Raw genomic sequence first — 22,376 nt, 5'->3', positions numbered from 1 at the left:
ACCACCATCTCCCCCCCGCCCCCCCCCCCCCAAAAAAAAACCCTGTTTACTTAATATTGTGCAATAAATGTTTATGCTGATGCATAAGCCTTGTAGGGAGGAGGAATCTTACAACTGCAATCAAAAATATGAGAGCTTGTGGGAGTAAATGTAAAACCATTCCGAAGTTGTCATCGTTACTTCCCTTCCCTGTTCTTGCTTCCTCGGCTTCATTCAGTAGCAAGCTCAGAAAAGGGAAGAGCTCGGGAAAGGAAAGCCTGTAGGTTACAGCATAGCATTTTTTAGACTCGACCATGCAGTTGATTGTCATAAGCTACTCAGAATGACGTTATAAATCGTGCTTCATTACTTAAGAGATTTTTAGTTTGTTCGGCATATGAAGGTTGTTTTTATTAAAAGAAAGAAAGAGAGAAAGAAAGAACACCCATAGAAATGCAAGCAAGTGCCTTAAATGGCAGGAGAGGGACCCACTACTGCACAAGTTCTGGAAGCCTGAAGCGCTTCTGTTCCCTAGCTGCAGTATGTTACCATCCAACAACGCTGAGTAACCAGAGTCATGGGGCTCACGGATCCTGTTTCAAAGAGGTTTGTCTCCGTTTGCGGAGGCAGTTGGGAAAGGGGCTTTTTATTGCAGACTTCCGGAGGTATTATCCTGTGGGTCAGGCTACCGAGCCCACGCAAAATGTTTCATGCACAGATTTAACTTTCTCAGAGTATCAGGGTGGGCAAAAGGAGTTGTTGAATAAAGGTATTGTCACTAGGAAGAAAGATTAGATCTTATCTACAACACACTTCAGCGCTGTACCGACTTAAGACAGAGGCAGCCACCCAGGGAATGGATGTGAGAAAGGGAAGGCTTTTCCTACCCACCTAAGTTCCCTGGCTTATCTTCCACACAGGTTTCTATAAGCAGGAGTGTTCCTACTGATGCTCCCGATTCCCCTGTTCCTCTTTGCTCCTTGTCAGCTGGTGCAGGAAGAGGTATCCAGCTATTTCAAGTGGAGAAAAACATCGGCACAGTTCCCTGACACAGTACTGGTCTTCTCTCCTTATACAAATCAATACATAACATTGTGTACTGTAATAAGCCACTTCCATTTTATAGTACTGCTTTAAACCCACATTCTTTTCTTCACAGGAGTGAACAAAGGCTGATATTGTGCTGCTACTTCTCTGCCAGCCCTAACAGCATTACAGACAATAAAATTATTGCCATTACTTAAAATTAACAACTGTACAGGACTTCATAAATGTATATATGACAGATATGGCAGCAAACAGCTTAGTTAATATATTTCTAGCAGACTCAGCTTTCCACTGTGAGAAGGCTGCTGCTGAGAGGAATGTAGTTATAAGAATGCGATTATAAGCTTAACTTGGTTCTCTAGCTACGTGGCAGCTCAGGACAGAGAGTTTCAGCATTAAGTAAGTGAGAATAAACAGCTGCGATAGGTGACCTTCCTGGTTCAGTTTTTTAATGCTGATTATTTTGCAGATTATTAGTGATTGCTACACAGTTTCAGAACCTTGTAATACACGGGAATGAGTGGGCTTTTGACAGCACCAGGCCCAAGAGTCAACGGAGTAGTCTTCTAATTACGCAGTATTTATCCACATACAAATAACCACAGTTTCTATAGTCTATGTTTGTCACTGCGGGAGAGAGAAGACCTGGTATTGATGTTTGAGGAAGACAGGAAAGACAAAAAAGAGCAACGTGCTAGACAGGACAGAAGCAGGAACTGGCCGGCTGAAAGTCTCTCCAGAACCTTTAGGTGTGGTGTTATTCACCCTGGCATGTGCTATCTCACACAGTACGCCCATTCCCTTAACAAAGGGAAACTATGACAGAAAGCTGCCCTTCCCTTATTTGCTGGTGTGTGCCCTCCAGCGCTCTACAGCAGGACACTCACAACAGCTCAGGGCATAATGACCAGGACAGGCGTGCTGCAAACCTCCTCTTCCTTCCACCTTATGATGAGAAATCTTCCCACTAGCGAGATCCTTCTGCTTCTTCCGGCACAGGCTCTCACTCAGCCCATATAGCCCATTTCACTATCCCCCAAAAGGACCCAGAAGGAACATCTTTCCCTGTAATTCCTCAGCCTCTAATTGGAACTGAATTAGGCAAGGTCATACGAAGACATGCCTCAGGGGCGATTTCTTCCAGTAAAACCTGCCAGTCCCTGGGAATAAAGACCCAGCCATGTTGACTGCCTCCAGGGCTTTTACAGCCAGCTCCTATCTCCTATGTCCAATTGCAGGGATTGTGCCTGTTTCTCATCTTGTCAAAATTCATGCCCTATTAGTGACATACTTCAGTGATTTGCTCCTGCAAGAAGCTCACAACATTTCTGCTCCTTTCTCCCCCTGGCTCCTTTGTTGGTGTTTCCATTCCTCTCCCCCATCCCCTACTCATTGCCCTTACCTGTTCTTCCCCACAGTGTCATTCCTGCAAACAGCTGGTTAGGATCTCATTTAAATGAAAATATAGCACCTGAATAAATATATATCCCTTAATCAACAATTGAGAATATATTAATAGCGTGGCAGCATTTTTTTACTCTACAGTTTCCCTCGGTCACCGTAGTTGGATCAATAACTTCCAGAACTTTCACTAGCGCTGCTCCGAGTGCCTTTCTCAGTGCACCTAATTACCTTTAAATATTAATGTTTTTAGGGACTTGTTTAACTAGCGATGAAGTAATTAATCTGAACTCAGAGAATATTCACAGTTCCAGACCTCAGTTATCCTCACTGATGCATTTTCTTCCATTTTTATTTTCAAATTTTCTACCTTATTACTTCAAGAAATATTTAAATAGCAAAGTACTCAGACATTGTTATATTCACAAAACTGTTTCATCAAAAGAGGCTTAATTAAAAACCTCCTTCCTCTGAAGAGAAATATTTTCCCAATGAGATCACATGATAATTTTTTAATTAGTTCTTCAGTACTCACATAACTCAATTAAAAAGCTAGTGTAAAGAAAGAGCTAGAATGACAAGTGAGACTTTAAAACCTACTATAATAAAAAGTGCTTATTATTCCAGGGAAAAAGGTGGGGATTTTTGTTTGTTTGTTTGTGTTGTTTGTGTTTTTTGTTTTGTTTTTGTTGGTGGTTTTTTTTTTTTTTAGAGCGCATCCTTGATTAACACAGAAAGTTTTCCCTCTGCTGCCTTCATACTTTACCATCCGTTCACACCAAATACGTACGTCTCCACAGAGATGATACTCAATCTGGTTTCCCTTCTTTCCACTTTATTTGTAGCGTGATCATTTGCTTCCATAAAGCATCAAGGGTGCAACCATACCACCGCATGTCACCGCTGCAAGCTATCGCTTTCGTAGTGGAACCACAAACACCACAGATCTGTTCCTTCTTTGCTCTTAATGCTGCTATATCAGAGCAGCAGCACTGCACGTAGAACTTATATCTGTGAGCCATCCCTACGATATTAATTCTGCAACTGCCTATCTGGTATTCTGTTTCGTGGGGCTAGAAAAGGTGACCCCAAGTGGCAAAAAAAGGCATAATCAGTATGTTAACAATCCAAATTTTCCTAAACAGCTAGTACACTGATAGCCAGTTTGAATCCAGATTTCACCAAAACTCGAAGGAAAAGTGAAATGTGAAATTTGCTAGACCTTCTCTTTCCGAATAATGAAGAGCAAGAGATCATCTGACCAGCTCAATGAGACCTGACGGGAAGGGCGGGAGCAGCTCTCTCCCCCTGAACACCCTCCCCTGTCTTCCATTCAGTCTGCGTTTCCCCCTGCCATGTTCTCCGGGGATCCTGGGTTCTACCATACCTTGTCTTGTCCAGTTTTCAAGCACTGCTGGAAACTAGGCCCCAGTTAACAATCCAACTGGTAGCAAAAGGTACTTATTTACCCCTTGTTTGCACAATAGTGTTAAAGCCAGCGCAAAACCATACTCCCTTCTCCTGACAAAGTTCTCCTTTAGTCTCAGAAAACTCAGTTGCAGCTCAGAATTAGGAGCTTTTCACGTTGAATGTTAAGCTTCTTACCAGACTTTCTTTCCTCGGTATGCTTCAAAAAGAAAACAGATTCCTCTTGCTGCCCTTTTAACTCTTAGAGGAATGGACTGGGAACCCCGGAGAAGGGACTGAAGTCTTCTAGGAGCACTGGAAAACGTGTTACTACTGCACATGGCATAAATTGAGCTGTAAAAGCCCTATAGGTTATGTTGAAGTACAAGCTATGTTTGGAACTGTGATAACATGCTATCTGTCCAGCAGCAAGGAAAAGAAAGGGAAGGGCAGGAATAGCTGGAATGCAGCCACATTTTTAACAGGGGCTATTTTGGGCTTTACATGCTTTGAGTTCTGCTGAACTTGTCTCAAAAAAGCACCCCAGAAAAAGGCTTTTGAAGGAATGACCTTCCACTCTAGAAGCACAGGCACAAGAAGCTGAAACAGGTCCCAGGTGAGGGTACCACATCTCTCAGGCAGGTCGCTACACTATATAATAACCTCAGGGACAATAAAACACACAGCGTACACAGGAACTAATACTGCCTATCAGACCTACCTGTTCAAGGACCTTCTGTCCCACCGGCACGAGGCACCCCAGTGCCTCAGAGGAAGTTTACAGGGGTCACACGCTAAGCATGAAGAGATTTTTGTGAGTATTGAAGCACTAACCTCATGCAGCCTTTTCAAAATTCTCTACTTTGGACTATTCTAAATACAACTATTCTAATAAAAAACCCCTAGATTTTTTATTATCTAGTTAGTATCTGTGGGTTAAAAAACGACAAGAATGTCAACGTGCAGATTTGACCTTGGCCCTTAATTCCCTACTAAGCTCCAAAAAGATTTGCTAACGGTTCCTGGCTTTCTCGATAAGTCCTGTTGCAATATGTAAGACTGCATCAGAGTTTTAAGAAGCCTCCAGCACACATGCCTGCCTTTTTAACCATTATTTTCCCAAATACTTTAGCTTATCAGCCCCTCTATAGATACTTCACTATCTTTCAGTGTTAGTTACTAAGTCTGTCACATCAGCAGCTTCTGACACAGCTGTTTTTAGCTCTGTTGCTTTTGTGCCAATACATTCCCGCACTAGAATACCCCAATAAAGTAAATAAATAAAGGCTAGCTTGCTTTGGGGAGCATCGTCACACTACTTACCTTGTCATGATTCACATTAATTAAAATTAGTCAAATGTTTTTTAGTACCTGCTTGCACTAAATCATTCAGTCTAAGAAAAGAAAGGGTATATTTGGTTACATAGAAGAATGTCTCTTCAAGTGCATACGTGAAGTGTCTTTTCCAGAGCGGTGTTGCCCAAATTTTCTATAATCAAGCTTAAAAAATTAGTTGTGATTTGTGCCAAACACTGAAGTTATTTTAAAGCAGAAAACTTGCTCAGTCATGTAGGTGGAGTTCCCTGTTTCTGTCCAAGTAAACCAATCTCAGCAGTCTTAGTTTTGTCCAGACAGCATTGACTTCATTTTTCCAGTTCTGTTCTATTTTGGTGAGGCATCAAGTGTGGATGCCACTTGTTTCCCAGAACAAGGGATGAGTGGGGAATAAGGATGTTGGTTTGTGGACAAGCAGAGCAGGGAACAGGGCTGGACACTACAGCACATAAGCTCCTATTGCCAGTAAAAGCCATTGTATTGAATCTTCATGGTTCAGACTTGCCAAAGGTCACTAAGAGTGCGGTTTCTAACCAGTGCGAGAGAGATTGTGATTGTTAAGCCTGGTTTGTGAAAGATAAACTCCATAGAAGTGGAGTGTCTAAGTTCCCCTTCTCTCCTATTTTAAAATGCCAGTTGGATGATTATTCTTGCACTGTTGCATTCCTTGCAGGGTTACTGGCAAAATGTCTTTAGTTTCCAAAGTCAGTCCCCATGGAATTTCACCAGATGTTTAGGCGTATTATTTCTATTTAAACCCTGAATCTGTCATATTTTTCAAATTACTCCCTTAAGACAGCTTCTGTCTGTGAAGTTCCAGGCTGCTTGTGATCTGGCTTGGCTTTTACATACAAGGAAAGAAAATGATACAGCAGTTCAAAGGTGGCTGAGCAACTTTGAAGATAACATGTTTCTAAGGTTTTAACACAAAAGACAAACTGCTTTCATAGAAACCTAGCTTGGCTGTATTTCTGTTTCAAGATGAAACCAGTTTCATCTTAGGTTTGAATGCACACGACAGGATCAGAACACGAACAAACATATTATAGGAACCTGTAGTGTGTACAGCCATTCTGAACTTCCAGGTGAACTTTAAGGCATCCTTAACAAAAATCTGACTGTACCCAGAGCAAGAGCCCGGACCACAACATGTGAAGGGAAAACCAACCAACCTCCTCCCAAAACAGCTGCACATCACTGATTCATAAAACCAAGAAACCTCTTTCCATGCTCATGAAAAAGACTGGCACAAATCAACTGATATCTACACCTAATAAAGAAGCAAATAGATTATACATAGAAGTAAGTGTTTTGAACAGCAGCTTTATAAGCGGAAATTTGAACTTGCACAATGTTGACTTTCTTCTTGACAGAAAAAAAGTTGTGGTTTATCTTTCCTATAAAATCAAGGTAACTTTCTCCCCCTACTATTTTTCACAGTTGGATTTCAGGTGATCATTATCATGGACATTTCTATGACATCTCATAGTATGTATGACAACTACATATACATTTTAATAATGGATTTTTAACTCCTATCCTGATGATAGGACACCTTAATGTTTTTTCACATTTCTAGACCACTTCAGAACATCAAAGATTAGGTGACACACTGGTATTTGTTGAGTCTGCGGAGAGCTGAATCCTATGGAAGAATCACTAAATTAGTTCTTTCTCTCCAGTCCTAATCCACAGGATATTTCTTCTTTATAGATTTAAGAAACATGAAGATTGAATTCCTTATTCTGCAGAAGCATAGTAAGCCATTTAAGTTGTCAATACTAGATGCGATTTAATTAAAAAGCCTGTCAAGTAAGCGTCATGGTAGCACTACCTGCTGCTTTGTTTCTCGCTAGTCATCTTCTCTACTATACAGTACAGAGCTAATGAAGTGGCAATACATCCAGGAATTTCTTATAGCACAAGTCTCTTTCAAATGGTGCTGAAGTAATCTTATATTTGGGCTGTCCAGCCAGGTGTGTCTACTTCACTTTCTCTCTGCCACATTTGGGCAAGAAACATCCCTGCAACATGCGTACTGGCCAAGATGTAGCTTACACTGCCAACTTCTCCCAGAAGAATTACAAGGGCCAAAGGTAGGTTGGATTTTTGTGTGCATTTCCTGCTGTTTTGGGTTTTTGTTTGTATATAATATATCCATTCTGCAGTGAAGCGTGCTTTGCACTTGGGATGGAAAATGACAAGGTTCACAGTGATGTTCTGTGCACCTTGCAGCTTATTCCAGTTTCATGCTAGTCCTGTAGAAAGCACTATCACCTCCCCCAAAAAAAAACCCCAGTCTTCGTCAAGAAAGCTTAATTTTTGCTCAGAGGGGATAGCTGTCTGAAGCTTTATTAAATGCTCAGAAATACTGGATCAAGGCTACTGAACATCCTCAAAAGACAGTGGATTGATCCTTGAAAAGGAGTTTGAATTTGTTGCTCCATGGTTTTAGTTCTACTGTTCCAGGAACTGGCGTTTTTCCTCTACATAAGGAAGAATTAAAGTGTTGAGGCATACAAACCACGCATTTGGAATGAACTGGGTAGCTGAGAGCCCAGAGTTGAACAAGTAACAGACTTCACACTACTCTAAATATTAAATTTAAGAATTAAACATCACATCCACAACACACAAGTTCCTTTTTTTTCTCCCCAACTCACCAGCTAAGTTGAATAACACTTAGATTTTTAGACTGCATCCTTGGTTGAGGAATTTCCTTTCAAAGGCAGCTCTATCCTTTAAGAATGCTACACAAATACACTTGTTGCACAACTAATCTCAGCTAAGAGAAGGAAAAATTAGCACTAATTAGCATTAGAAAACACTGATCACAAGAGAAGACTCTTAAAATCAGTTCATTCAAGCATATCTTGGTTTCACTCTTACACTGAGTTTCAAGTATCCTGATAGCTGGTATAGCTACCACAACAAAGACAGACATTAAAAAAAATCACAAATACAATAAAGGTGGAGAGTGATTATCCTATTTTCCTCAAAGTACAAAGATTAAGAAGCACTCAAAAGAATTACCACATGAAGTACTGATATTGTGTTAACCTTATTCAGGCCCATACCCTTCTAAAAATCAATAAACTTGAAGGGAAAAGAAGTGGCCAGTGGACAAAGGAGAGAGAGGAGAGGTCAGAATCAGCGCAGACTTACAACAGATTAATGCACCTATGATCCAATTGCTCTCTAAGTACACATCTTCAAGTACTGAGCTCATCTTTTTTGTTAAACCTACAACTGGATGGCACCATCTGGCTGGTTCCAGGGTGAATTTCAGACAGTACTACAGACTTTATAAGCTGAACACAAGTCAATCATCTCATCGAGTAACTCGAAAATTGTTGAGTATGCATTCACTGTATTGTTACAAAATTCCTAATCACATCATCAAGAAACATAAAAAGCCTAGATATATTTTATCTTTAGATTTATTATTATTTCAGAGGCACTTAATGTCTTACATTTATATAGCGCCATTCCCCCCTCCAAAGCACTTTACAGTATTTACATACAGGAATGTTTCCCACCACTGTTGAAATGCAGCCATCTGACTATTACCAGTACCATCTTCAAAGCACCAACAGTTTGAGACTGAAAATATTCATCAGTACTTTGTCTTACTAAGATAGTTCAGAATTCCAATTTACAAACTTCCAACTTGTGCTATTAAAAAGACCTAACAGCTAAAATAGAGTATCACAGTGCAATTCTGCAACAGAACTGAGACTTGGATCATTTTCATTAGAATTTTTACCATCTTTCCTTAGACCAAGTCTATCTCAAAATACTTTAATGTAAGGCCTTTTAAGAATACCATTCTAAAACATCATTCTTTTTTATACTTTCTTTATAAGCCTCTCATACAATCAAGTGCAGAAGAATATTTTTCTTTCCTTCCAGTATATTTAGGAACACTAAGTCCTGACCTTAAGGAGATACCAGCATCCTCAGTTTCAAAGAACTCCATAGCATCTAAAGGCAAACCTATTCCTCCTTGGGTATGGAGCTGGATTTTTAATTTTTCTGGTTTTAGTTTTTAAAATAAATCTGAGATTACAGAAAAATCTGCTATTAACCAATTGAATTGTAAAGTACCTTGGGATTGGCTGCTGGGTGCTATTTAAGTGTGCTGTGTGTGGTTTTGCTCATCAGGGTTAAAAATACATTAAAGTATCCCAAGTTCACTACTCCACTGCAAAGTCTGCCCTAGTCACAAGGATAATAGCAACTTTCTCCTTTTAAAGATTTTTTTTTTTCCTTTGTCTCTCTAAAAGGCTACTAAAACATCCCTTCCAAGAGAAGAAGTTGCATTTGTGCTGAGAACTTTCACAAAAGGAAAAAAGAAATAGCTATCTGGCATCCCTATTTTCACGGTTACAATTTAAAAAACCTACCACCTCACACAGAGCATGCTGCTACCTGCTATGTTATGTCTGATGTGAGAATCTGAATGAACAGAAAAAAGTTAGTAAAATGAGATATCTGTTTGCCTTCTTGTGGCCCAAGCACAAAAGTTTATTCTGGTACCTTATTCTCTTGAACATGCTACACTTCAGAGAGGCTTTTTTGACTTTCATTGATGCATTATACCATGAATCTACTGTAGTCACTAGATTCTTATACCAGGATAGCTGTTTGCATTTGAGTACTATGAAAGAACAGTAGTACTGACAGGTATGGGCAAGAATTATGATAAAAGGAAAAATATTAACAGGTAGCAATTTCAACATGAAAGATGATGACTAATCAAATGGGGTAAAAATTAACAGACAGCAGCGCATCCAACTGCATATCCATTTTACAAAAAGTTGTTTTTGCTTTTAATCTAAACCCTTGATAAAAGATGCACAGAGAACAGATTTATTGCATATTTTATGCATGCCTTCATGTAGTGCATTCCTACGTTATATCTTATATAGAACACTAAAAAACTACTAGACCTTCACTGTACAACAGGTATTGTAAATTTTTGTTTTAAAGCCTAAACAGTGATTCAGTTTGAGTTATGCCTTCCTATTCCCCGATCACAAAAATCACCTTGCTGCATTTATGTTTGTCAAAGTCATATGGCAACCACAGTAATCATTTGTATGGAAAAAAAACAGTTACAGTAAACTATTTAAAGAGTTTGGTTTCTTCAAGGGGATTTGGCAGCTGGAACAAGATGACCAACAGGGACTAGAGATCCTCAGACAACAGCGAGAATCACTGGTGAATAATTTATATAAGAATTCAAGAAACCTCATGACAAATAACAGAATAAGTGTGAAGGATGAAAGCATCATTTTAGGCTCCACAGCCCAGAAGACCAAACAGGAAGTACCATTATCACTTACTTCCAAACTCGGATCTGAAGGGCAGCTAAAACCATGAGAAGCTCCGATTTTTTTTTTTTTAAAGAGGGAGAAAAGGAGGAACTTAGAAAAAGCAACTGCTGTATTACAGGACTGAACACACACAGGACACACAACAGTCTGCTATTTCACAGATTAACATTTTTGAGTGCACTCTAACCCCTACTGATTTCAAGAGAAGAATGATTGGATCCACATTCTTTTCTCTGTTTCTACTTGTGGGAGCCATTCATTTCTTCAGAGCTGAAAACATGCACAAGATTGTTTGATACAAGGACCATCACTGTTCTTCTCCCCTCTTTTTTTTTTTTTTTGGTCAGTCCTTTCCTCCCTCAACCTCCTCTCAACTCTTCATTACCACAGTATTTCTCTGACAGAAAAAGGGCAGCTGGGGTGGGGGATGGATGAAGCTCTTGCTAAATTGGGAGAGAATGGGATTGCTGAGCAGCAGAGAGAATTGCATGGACAGATGTTAATGAGAATCCAAAACCCAGCAAAGAACTTATTTTTTTTTAGCAGAAGGAATTAGTTTTGTCTTTTAGGTTCAGTCCATCCTTTATCAGCAAGGGCATATTGGCTACATCACAAGGCTTGGTCAAGGAAAAGGCTCTTTCATTTAACAGGGCACAGATCTGAAGATGGGAGAATGTCCTGCACCTTGTGAGATAACTCAGAAATATGCATAGAACAGAGCAAAAATCCAAGACTGCTTTGCAGGAACAAGAGAGGTAGCAACCCTAATTTTAACAGGGCTTTTCACTGAAGAGAAAGAAGGTCTACAAAAGTCAAATCAGCTGATTTTAAATGGTTTGCATCCCAGGATGAATCAGGTTACACTGATTTAAGCCCAATTTAATTTAGGCAGGTTTTTAAACCACAAGAATAAGGACATTCTTAGTACATATCAATAATTAAACCAACATATACACAATTAGCAATATCCTACATAACAGTAAACGCTTAACAGCTTGTTTTGGGTTATCCTAGTTAATTTGTTTAAAAAACAAGCTGAGTAGTTTTATCGTAAAATGTCTGCCATTCTACACGCTTCATGTAATCATCAGTCTCTGTAGCAGCTCAGTTCATGACTTTAAGATCCAAATTCAACTGTGTCTTCAGTTATCTTCTTGAACTCGTAGTTTCCTCTGCCATCCATATGCAAGTAAAACTGAAATAAAGGAACACATTATCAACCACCTAAAAATTACCAGGTCTATAAATGCCTAAATAGATTATATTTTGAAGTAGTTCTAATGCAAAATCTTAAACTCAGCTAGCCAGAGGTTAAGCTTCTCCCACCTTGTGTTTCATTAAATTAAATTGCCTCTGGAAAAAAGAGTTTAACTGGTTTTGTTCCTATCATCCATCAGTCTGCTAATGGTCACACCTAGACTTAACACTGCTGTCTTGGGGTTTTGTGACAATATACTTAAGGTACACATTCATCCCCGTGTATTAATTCAGTATTTTTCCCACACATACGGTCTGTCTGCATAAAAAGTAACAATAACAGTGAAATCTTAGTTTGGAGAAAAGAAGTCCACGTATGAGAGATTAACTTTTTTTTATGCGCAGATATACTAGGCATCTTGAAAGCAAAAACTCCATGCTGCTTACTGGATTCTTAAGTATCTAGTGAGCCTTTCATATTTTTGAGGCTACTTTTCCAGATACATTTAAGGATTTTTGGTTACCTTTTTTTTTTGTTTACTTATGAAAATAAAACCCTTTTTAAAAAAAACAGAACATGACCTATTAGGATGAAAAATGAGAACACCTTGAATTGTAAAGTCAATTTAATAGGAAGTCAAACAACAAAACTCCTATCACCTACAGATATCTTTAGCAAAAGCAAAGACTACATACATCATGATGTTTCCAGAGTGACTTTCTGTGGGAGACAGTGAAGAGAGTGATGCCAACCTACATGAAGAAAACACACACAATAAAGCAGTTAATTTTTCTCATGGGTTAGGTGTTACTTATTTTTCAGCATGGTATCAGCTGAAGAGCTTCAATTCATAAACACAAACTTCCAGACTCTATTATTAACAGTATACATATGTAGCCTTAATACAAAATTTTGCAGTAAAAAATAAAATAAGGCAGGAGGGATTTATTTTTTTTTATTTGATTTCACCATTCTTTTGCTCCTAGTGATTTGGCAAAACATAATACGAACTGGGCAAAGGAGGTAAGGTAGGAGGCAAGTAAAACAACAAACCTGGTGATTAAAAGAAGTCTATTTTAACAGAAAAAAAAAAAGCCAAACCCACAAAAGCTATAATGAATTATAAACTTAAAGGGACAATTTAAAGGTGAATAAATCTTCCTCTGTTTCCTTGCAACTCAATTAATTATGCATCCCTAACAGCAGCACCAATTAAAGGACAAAATGGCTCCGATGATAAAACAGGGTAACATTTTTTTCTTTCTGCAAGGACAGCTTAACCAGGAATTCTATCTTTCAGTAACATGCATTAGCCACTTGGCAACAGCAACTCTAAAACAAAAGTACAAATGACCATTCAAGTTAGCAGAACAACAAGTGTATGCAAAACAGACTTAGAAAATTGTCAGGGTATTGATATTAACACGGTAAAACTAGTTGAAGAAATAACATCCATTCTTCTGCAGAGTCCTCATCTAGTATCAATTTACTACCACAGAAGGCTCCTTAAGTTCCCCACTTCAAGTTTCAAACATATATTTCAGTGGATGCATAGCTTTGCTCCATTACTGTTCTGAGAATACTACAACTCAATAATTAATGTTATTTCAAGCCCATTCTTTCCCAGGGTAGGGGTGTGAAATTGAATCTAATTAATATTTCACATGGCACTATGTAGAATCTGAAAAGGTGAGTATAAAAGGGAAAGGAAAAAGAAAACTATATTTAATACCACCATGTTTTCCTAGAGTGCTTGGCTTTTCATATCTCAAAATAGATGGAAATGTTAATATCCAGCCTTTCACTTCTGTTTGCCCTGGCCAAAAGAAACCTCTCGAACAACAAAAAGGATAAAATTTTAGATTATTGATCCTTCACTTGACATTCTAAGAGTTCATCTGGAAAAGTAAGGTTACTTACCCATCAGTAAGAGTTCTCCGATATACAGAGGCCACATGTACATCTAAATTACCTTAAGACTACAAAACAATTATTGAATTCTAGTGTGCATAAAGGGTCCTTGCATGCTTTTTTTTGTAATCTGCACTAGGAATAAAGAAGAGTGCAGCTTGTATTATTTTAAGTTTCCTGTTATCATACAGAGGTATAATTCTAGAAACAAAGAGCTTACCTTTCGGCAGTGGCTGTAAATGTAGCCCTCTACATCAACGCTAACAGCACTGGTGCATTCATCCAGAATTGCAAACTGAGGCTTATGATAAAATAACCTTGCCATCTGGAATGCAAACCAAAAAGCTACTGTGGATACAGAACTACAATCAATAACGCAATGTTAGAAGTTAAACTAAGCATTAGTGTCCAAAAATTTACTGTGGCGAGGGAATTTCTTTTAATGAGGCACTCACTGAAGCCTGAAAATCTGAGAGCTGTATATTAGGTTGTTTTTTTTGAAAAACAATTATTTTAGAATTTCTGTTTATATAATCAAAGTGTAAGGTGTGGCAAAAGGTCAACATTTCCTATTAAATTTTGAGTACAATAGGCACTATTTTAGGTTGTTTTCTCAGTATTCAGGTATTGCACATTCTGGGGGTTTCTTTTTTAAGTAAAATATTTAGTAAAAAAAAAATGCTTACAATTCAGATTACATTTTCAACCTATGTCCTCTATTTGTTAAATATTTATGCTTTTGAGACATACTGCCATTCTCTGTTTTTCTCCCCCGCTGAGTACATCCATCCAATCCTGAACACTATCCCAGCCTCCTTCACGTTCCAAGATTTGACCCAGCTGGACATTATCCAAGTACTCCTTCAGCACCTTTTATTGAAACAGGAATTACAAATAGAGCTTAAGTGAACTTAATGCAGAAATGATTGAAAAAGGTTATGAAGAGTTATACTATTATACTGGAGTACCATCAACCCTGATAAATATTAAAACCAAACTAAACGCAGTGTTTTTAATAGCAATTTCAGTATATTTAAATATGAAGCATTACTCATCTTAAGCAAGGCAAAGGGTTAATGAACTAATTATCATTACCTGGTCAGAAATTCCTTTCTTTCTCTGATCTTCTAAAGTATCTGGATATATAACTTGATCTCTGAGTGTTCCAAGAGTCATATATGGTCTCTGAGATACAGTTAGAAACAAAAACATATGTCAACTATTTCTAAAGATAGTTGAAGTAGGAAGAAAGAGAACGCTATTGCCAATTAAAGTACTTTGCCTCACCTGGGGAACATAGAACAACTTTCCTCTTACAGGTTTTGTTAAACGCCCACCAAACAAAGGCCACAACTGCAACAAGAAAAAGGTTTAAACTTGACCAAAAAAGTCCAATTACAACAGTGCTTTGGATTCTCCCCCCTTTATTTAGAAAGGTTCCCTTACCTCACCAAGAACACGAAAAAGTGAGCTCTTCCCACACCCATTTGGCCCACAAATCAGAACATTTGCACCAGATCGAACCTAAAAATGTGAAGTCAACATGTTAAAAGGGGTAGTGAGAAAGTACTGTTGAAAGCTCCTACAAACAATAAAGCAATGTAGTATCCTCATAGGCTTGTACATAGTACTTTCTGACATTACAATGGGTAATTTCCACCAGTATTGTTTTTTCCAACTAGTTTAGCACCACTTGCAGCTGGAAGAAAATACACTTGTAAAAATAAAAACATTTTTGGGAAAATAGCTTATTGCCTTTTTTTAAACTAACATGATTAATTTTGTTCAAATCTAAGCATACCATATAAGCACCTCTCCATTTTTGTTTGCACATTTTTTTATAAACCAGATTACCTCTGAAATTATAATCTTTGCTTTAGAGGTTTTATATGAATATAGTTTTCTATGATATTAAAAAAAAAACAAAACAAAAAACAAAAACCACTTACCTCAAAGTTAAGGTCCTGAATCAAAACATCTCCATTAGGTGTCACCAATGGAACATGATCAAACCTATTTGAATTGCAACATTAAAAAAAAAGAACAAAAACCAAAACCCCCAAATGCAGTTGCCTGAAAGCAGCTAACACTGCATGCTTACTCAGAGATTTAAGGAATAGTGCAACACTTCAGTACTACTTTATTCAGTACACTGTCCCAGTTTCCAGCTACTAACAGCTAAAGAAGTTCTTGAACCAAAAGCGGTACCTTAACGTTTAGCAAACATCTACAGATTTTTTTTTTTCCTTCATATATTTGTTTTCTGAATCCTTTTAAGCCTTTGGTCTCCAAAATATCTTGTGGATATAAACGTACATTTAAACCTGCTAGTGGAAGCGTATTCCATTAGTCCTAGGATACACAATAAATGACTTCTCTGCTCACCTCCCCCTTGCCTTTTTTTTTTTTTTTTAAATAATAAGAATAGCTCTATCATCTCCTTTTCTTCTTCCCCCCCACCTTCCCTTCTGCTCCACTATCTGTTTTCCACATTGACCAGGCTGAGGCTATTTAATCTCTTAACTGGCTTTACTTTATGCCTTTAAGTAGTACTACTATGTCAATACTGTGTTCCTCAGACTGCAAAGAACTGAGGAATCGACTGCTACTTGAGTACATCAATGAACTGTCCATATAGAAATATAAGCAAATATTTTGAAACTGAATACAGACTTGGCTCTGATTTTTACATCTGAATTATATCATGGAATAAAATCCACACATATTTCTAAGAAGAAATTTGATAAAGTGTTAACAAAATGGTCTGGGAAGTCGTATTCCAAAGGACAGCAGGAAATGTTACTAAAAAGGCTAAGTCCAGACAGCATATTGTGTCTTCTGCTAACATGAGAGACCAAGAATTGACTCACAGAAGAGAAATACTGAGTGGGAGTGAGGTGGAATTATTTGTAAATCAACTATAGTACAACAAGAATTGCATATTGTAACAACATGCATTAAAACCCGTATTAATAGTGGTGGAGGGAAAAGATTTAAAAGCCAGACTATGTTAAAAATATTGAAGTTGTGGAAACTTTGTAAACATACTTGATAAGGTTATCAGCGTTGATAATTTCTCCAGATCCAGGTATCAAAGGCAAAGCTTGCTTTTGATCTGCATCTTAAATTAAGAAAAAAGTATTAGAGACTGGAGCACTACACAGAGATGCACATATTTCGTACTATGTCACATCTACCTTTTTCTTGTGACACCATAGTACGCTGATATTTGCCACTATTCAAGTCCTTCAGAACCTGCATTAATTCTGTAATTCGAGCTGTGAAACTAAAAAAAAAAAAGTAATTAATCTATAGAAGTTTTAAAAATCCACAGAAGCTCTAATGAGTGCTCTCTTAAACTGTCAAAATGACAAAGTTTTTGTCAACCCAGCATAGAAACAGAATATTTACATTTTAGAGTTGCACTGAGCTTGTCCAATATTCACGATATTTACAAGAACCTTTTCCTGTAATACCCAAATATATGATAACTTTTCTTCTTAAGATTTAAAAGAAAAATAGTTTGGTAAATAATCAATACATAATTGATTTACAAGCCTTTGACAATGTCTTTTCAATTAAACATTCAAACTGTATGCTGCTACTATTCAGATATGAAATTACTAGTGGACATAATTAGCACATCTTCAAATATATTTTCAGCATTAAATTTTTTTAATTTCTAGATTTTTAGGGTGCTGCAATGAACAAAGCACATAAGCTCATTTTGCTTTAATTCTACAGTCAGTTTCCTAAAATGAGATGAGAAACGGCAATAACATAACATTAAGAAAGATTATTTTACACAACCACTATTAAACTTACCCAGCCAATCTTGTCATTTCACGGCCTGCTAGGACTATTCTGCCCAAAGCTTGAGACATTCTCAGTAACATTCTTCCGCTTTGGTAGTAATCCTAGAGTAGAAGAAAGTTTCTTTATTGTAGACTAACAAAATTTAAATTCAGGAAATTGTTTTAATTCTCTTCTATTTACCTCCAAAAGTTCTGCATGAGTACTATTCTGATGACGAGGATCAGCCAGGTTCAAAAATGGACGACTAACAACCAGGTAACCAACCACAGTGGCAAGGTCTGCAGTTTAAGAGTAAATATCAAGCTACACATTAATTGAAGCAATAAGAAAAAAAGAAAGAATTCTCATGTAAAAAGTTTAGCACTTTGTTATTTATAGCAGTCCATTAGCACTGGACAAACACTTACATTTGGCAATGATAGTATCAATGAAGCCCATAGAGAACCGGAACAGGATGAAATTATGCAAATGTTCCACCTGGTAAGTTACAGAAGAAAAAAGGTCAAACTATATCAGTACCTGTTTTACTATCTTCTATTGTTTTACAGAAGTTTGATTCTAAATACAGCTATCTTTCAGTAAAGTTACAAATACCTCAACGTCTGCCACCTAACTGTAACAAGCACTGCACAAGTGTCCCTGCTGGCAAAGAATTACACTCCAGATCCAAACAATCTACACGTAAAACCAAGCAGTGAGAGGATAGTAATTATGGTGGATGAAAAGGAGGTAAGTGACAAGAAAAAGACCATTCTATCAGAAACCTGTGTTCTGCTTATAGCCTACTAATTTATTTTTAAATCTAATGACTGTAGCAGCATAAACACCAAGCCACTATAATTGAATTTATATTAATATATGTCAAGAATCACCTTGATAGAATTAATTAAAGGTTTGCTTAAAATGTTTTAAAAGATAAAAGAAGTCTTACCAGTTTACGGAAGGTTTTGTAAATAGTTTGTTTTTCTCTCAAGTTTCCATTATAAAAAGCAATTTCTTCACTAAAAAAAATAAAAAACAACAAACCCACAAAAAATGCAACTTCATTCTGTTAAAGACAGTCTTTGAAAAAGTCAGCCATAAAACACAGGAATATAGTTCTTTCCATTGCCTTGTAAGATTTTGTACTTTTTCACAACGGTAGAACACAAGCTTATTATACCCCAGCTACAGTTTGTCTTTTGAATTAGGAATATAACACACATACAAATTATTTAATAATAACATGCAGAAAGATGCAAACACTTCGCTCAGAACTGATAGCATCAGACTTTCCAAATATATTTTAACGTACAGCTTCCATTTACACCACAGTATTACTTTGTCACTTATATCTTGCCATCCAAGTAAATCCATACCTGTTTGTAATAAGCCGTGAGTTGACATATCTGTACTCCCCTTCATATTTTTGTTCTGTAATGGTCATCTTGCCAATTGGCCTCCTTAAACGTGTAAGGAAAAACCCCGAAATAATCAAGTACGCCATCATGCTAGCTGGACCCTGTGAATATCAAAAAAGAATAAAAGCTTACCATCTAGATGGTCTCAAATTGCAACATTTGTATCCAAAATGCCCAGAAAGCACCAATCCCTTGATTCTTACTTCCCATGTGTCTATGTTAACAATTCAACTACTCTTGCAATTCCCATCATGTTCCTTTCTCTTGCGCTGTAGATGTTGTTTTACTAATTTTACTAATTCTCTGTCCCCAGATGCTCTTCCCATCCCAGCCTTCTACTCAAGTTTTTATCATCACCCAGTGCAATCCCCGTGTTCCACTGTCCTAGCTTATTTCATTAATAATTTCCTGGTCCTTTCTCATTTCCTCTCCTTCATTTCTACCTACTACTTTTTCTCTGCATTTGCTACATTGTCATCGCAGTCAGTATTTCAATCCCATTCCCTTCTTTGATCCATACATCTCCAACATGTTTCCTGCTTGTCTCAAGCAGTCCTGGTAGGGATCTCTTATTCTGCTGGATCCCAAGCTGCAATAGACCAGGGCTCCCAAACAGCATGCTTAAATATTACTGAAGCATGGCATGGCATGGCATAAAACCAAGTCATAAACTGAATTTGGCATCAACTCCCTGTAATAACTAAGTATTACAGAGAGCAATGCAAAGACATCCGAGACTAGAAAAATTACCTAGGTTCAGCTAAGCCCTACTGCAGTCTGTTTCTACAAAATCTATATCATGTGTCCCAGAGCTACTTCTTGTCAAACCCTGAACATTTTCGATAATGTACCATTTTACTAAGCTGAAGAATTATTTCTGTAATGATTCATCTTGGGAGGGGGGGGTGAGGGTGGAGAAGGATATAGCCATCATACAGCTTCATGAAAGGAATGGCTCCCCTTTATAAAGGCTGCAAAGAAACAGAAAACTTATTTTCTCCCTTAAATGGAAGTCACGCAACATAAAAGCAGACAGAAGGGTACTGTACTAAATGGGATTTCCAAGTAACTGCTGGAAGAAAATAAAGAACTTTCTTGTTTCTTAAAATACTTGATCGAATCCCTGCAAATTCTTGTTTTTACTTTGCTTGCCTCAAGACAGTGAGCACTAAAGCATACAAAACATTAAACGTAAAAGCATATTTTCAGTATATGCCATCAAATAATGGATGAATCTCTAATTAACATCTAGAGTTTTCCTCAGACTCCCAATAGGTACAAGGCTATAAACAAAGAAGGAAAAATTTGCTTATAATGCTAAAACCAGCAATTTACCTGAGCTCCTATTGCACTTGTTAGCTTGAAGATATACAAAACTATATCCAAGAAGGGCTGTAAGGAAAGCATAGAAAAAAGTATTAGAACACCAACATAACACAAATATAAAATAGTCCAGAAACCACCAACCACCCCAAGAACAGTTATAGCTCTGCATTAAAAGCACAACACTGGTTAACCTATTACACAAGCTAAATGCTAAAATGAAAGTAATCTCAGCCACATGGCATCTTCCATTCGCTCAAGAATTGAACATAAAAGCAGCATGATCTTCAGATAAAGTACATAGCACATAAAAAAAGTACTTCACTATTTTAGGTCTGTAATAACCCTCTGCTCATTAAGCAAAGTTGGACTAGACCCCATGATTACTTCTTAACTGAAGTAATAGTGAGAAATACTAAGCAGAATAATGCCATATAGTTGGCTATGTACCTGATAGAAGCAATATTCCAATTTGCAAGCATCCTGTTCCGTACACACTCTCTCAAAGCTAGAGCAGCTGAACTACAGGTTTTGTAGTCAGAAGTTTTTCAACAAATCAACTTGTATTTTCCTTTATACTTCTGCTTGTATGAACAACATAGTATCAACAAAAATTTAGTCTAAAAATTTCAGCAGTATTCTACTTCATTACCTAAAACCCCTAAAATTTGCACCAGAAACAGAGGGAAATGCTTATTCAACCACACCTCCCTACCCGAAATAATATTCGTATGTAACTAAAAGCTAGCCATTGATTTTCTTCGGAAACACTGAGAAAGCATACTCATCACTGCTCATTTGCAGAAGAATGTGGTAAGTTCTTTGAAAGAAAATCTAATACAAATTGTAGCAATTCACAACAGTGCTTTAGCACCAGAGGGTGTGAAACAATATCATAAACGTTTTTTTTTAGCACCATACCCCAAGCAATGTATATATAAATGAAAGCAATTGTTTTGAGCTCTGACATCACATCCTTAACATCCACTGTTATTACTCAAAGTTCTCTCTGAAAAGACTTACTTTGCTAAGGTTTGAGTACAGGTCCACTACACTGTTACAGAATTTTTCCACGTCCTGTGTAAGGAGTTGATCTGGATTAGCTATTCTGTTGTCCAGATTTCCCATTTTGTAGTATGTATAAGCTCTGAAACAAAACAAAAGCTAAGTGGCAGAAAAAAAATTCATTACATGGGATCTCAAATAACTGGAACCCCCGGCTTCATACAACTGAGATGGAAAGTAGTGCAAACATAAAATGACTGTATGGAGTCAACATAGCTTGTGCTTCTGCCTGATCAGATTGACATTAAATCATAGAATCACAGAATCGTTTAGGTTGGAAAAGACCCTTAAGATCATCAAGTCCAACCACTAACCTAGCACTGCCAAGTCCACCACTGAACCATGTCCTTAAGCACTACATCTACCTGTGTTTAGGCTCCAGGATCTCTTAGTTGAAGCTCAGGCCCATGCTGCTCTACACACTGCTACTGCACTCAAAGTCAGAAAATCCTCACAAACTCCGCATCAGCACACCTGACAACCAAAATTCAGTGCAGAAGGACATACACAGCTATTCAAGTTCATGTATCCAATTCAGCCTGCAGGATTATTAGCCCTATATGAAAGCAACTGAAGCACTTTGGGAGCTGACCCAGTAATGGAAGCAGTACAGTGCATTATTTTTTTCCTAATTGAGCCAACTTTGCTGTCTTTGTATCTGTGCCATATACAACCTGGATAAGCCGCTCATCTTAATTGCAAGTTAATTGCAACCAAAAGCCTAACCTATTAAGCACCTTGCTACCTTCTTATTATGTACTTAAAATGATTTGGTTTGATTTTAATCAATTTAGTTTTTAAAACCCTTAGACATTAACAAGGTGTTACTTACTTAAGATATTCCTCATAGAGGTATCTGGTAAGCCTTACTCGGAAGCAAAGTTTCAATTCATTTAGACCATACTTCAGGAAGTTATTCACTAAAGAGATCTAAAATAAGAGACAGTATTTCAATATTTAGCTAACAAGATTTAATATACTTAGATCAGTTTGCAGCATAGACTGTGCAAACACTTTACAAGAGGTGAATTCTCCCCTTGAAGTCAATACTACTATTAATGCATCAAAGACCAACCATATAGCACCTGCAGGACCACTGATTAGGTTTCTGTCTACATTTTTGAAAACTCCAGTTCCCAGTGGATCTCACTACAT

General features: G+C 37.5%; 1 protein-coding gene across 3 annotated transcripts in view; it reads right to left on the bottom strand.

Annotated features, from left to right (window-relative positions):
- Positions 1-8,591: 8,591 nt before the first annotated feature.
- The window catches only part of ABCD3 (ATP binding cassette subfamily D member 3), a 33,961-nt gene continuing 20,176 nt past the window's right edge, over positions 8,592-22,376 (bottom strand). For 2 of the 3 annotated variants that reach the window (XM_087733338.1, XM_087733337.1), the window contains exons 6-23: positions 22,054-22,151; positions 21,180-21,303; positions 20,169-20,225; positions 18,792-18,934; positions 18,365-18,434; positions 17,841-17,910; positions 17,614-17,711; positions 17,443-17,534; positions 16,815-16,903; positions 16,666-16,738; positions 15,567-15,630; positions 15,064-15,141; positions 14,905-14,970; positions 14,713-14,802; positions 14,368-14,487; positions 13,838-13,942; positions 12,402-12,458; positions 8,592-11,703 (exon numbers count right to left, since the gene is read on the bottom strand). In XM_087733338.1, coding sequence (XP_087589464.1) covers positions 11,626-11,703; positions 12,402-12,458; positions 13,838-13,942; positions 14,368-14,487; positions 14,713-14,802; positions 14,905-14,970; positions 15,064-15,141; positions 15,567-15,630; positions 16,666-16,738; positions 16,815-16,903; positions 17,443-17,534; positions 17,614-17,711; positions 17,841-17,910; positions 18,365-18,434; positions 18,792-18,934; positions 20,169-20,225; positions 21,180-21,303; positions 22,054-22,151 — 1,572 coding nt within the window. In that variant the 3' untranslated portion in view covers positions 8,592-11,625. The remainder of the gene's footprint in view (positions 11,704-12,401; positions 12,459-13,837; positions 13,943-14,367; positions 14,488-14,712; positions 14,803-14,904; positions 14,971-15,063; positions 15,142-15,566; positions 15,631-16,665; positions 16,739-16,814; positions 16,904-17,442; positions 17,535-17,613; positions 17,712-17,840; positions 17,911-18,364; positions 18,435-18,791; positions 18,935-20,168; positions 20,226-21,179; positions 21,304-22,053; positions 22,152-22,376) is intronic. The other variant, XM_087733339.1, reaches the window with a different exon arrangement.

Source organism: Nipponia nippon, unplaced genomic scaffold (genome assembly GCF_047370975.1).
Source record: "Nipponia nippon isolate SJK-2023a ecotype South Korea unplaced genomic scaffold, ASM4737097v1 scaffold_5, whole genome shotgun sequence".
Taxonomy (NCBI): Eukaryota; Metazoa; Chordata; class Aves; order Pelecaniformes; family Threskiornithidae; genus Nipponia; species Nipponia nippon.
This window is presented reverse-complemented; position numbering and strand designations above follow the sequence as displayed.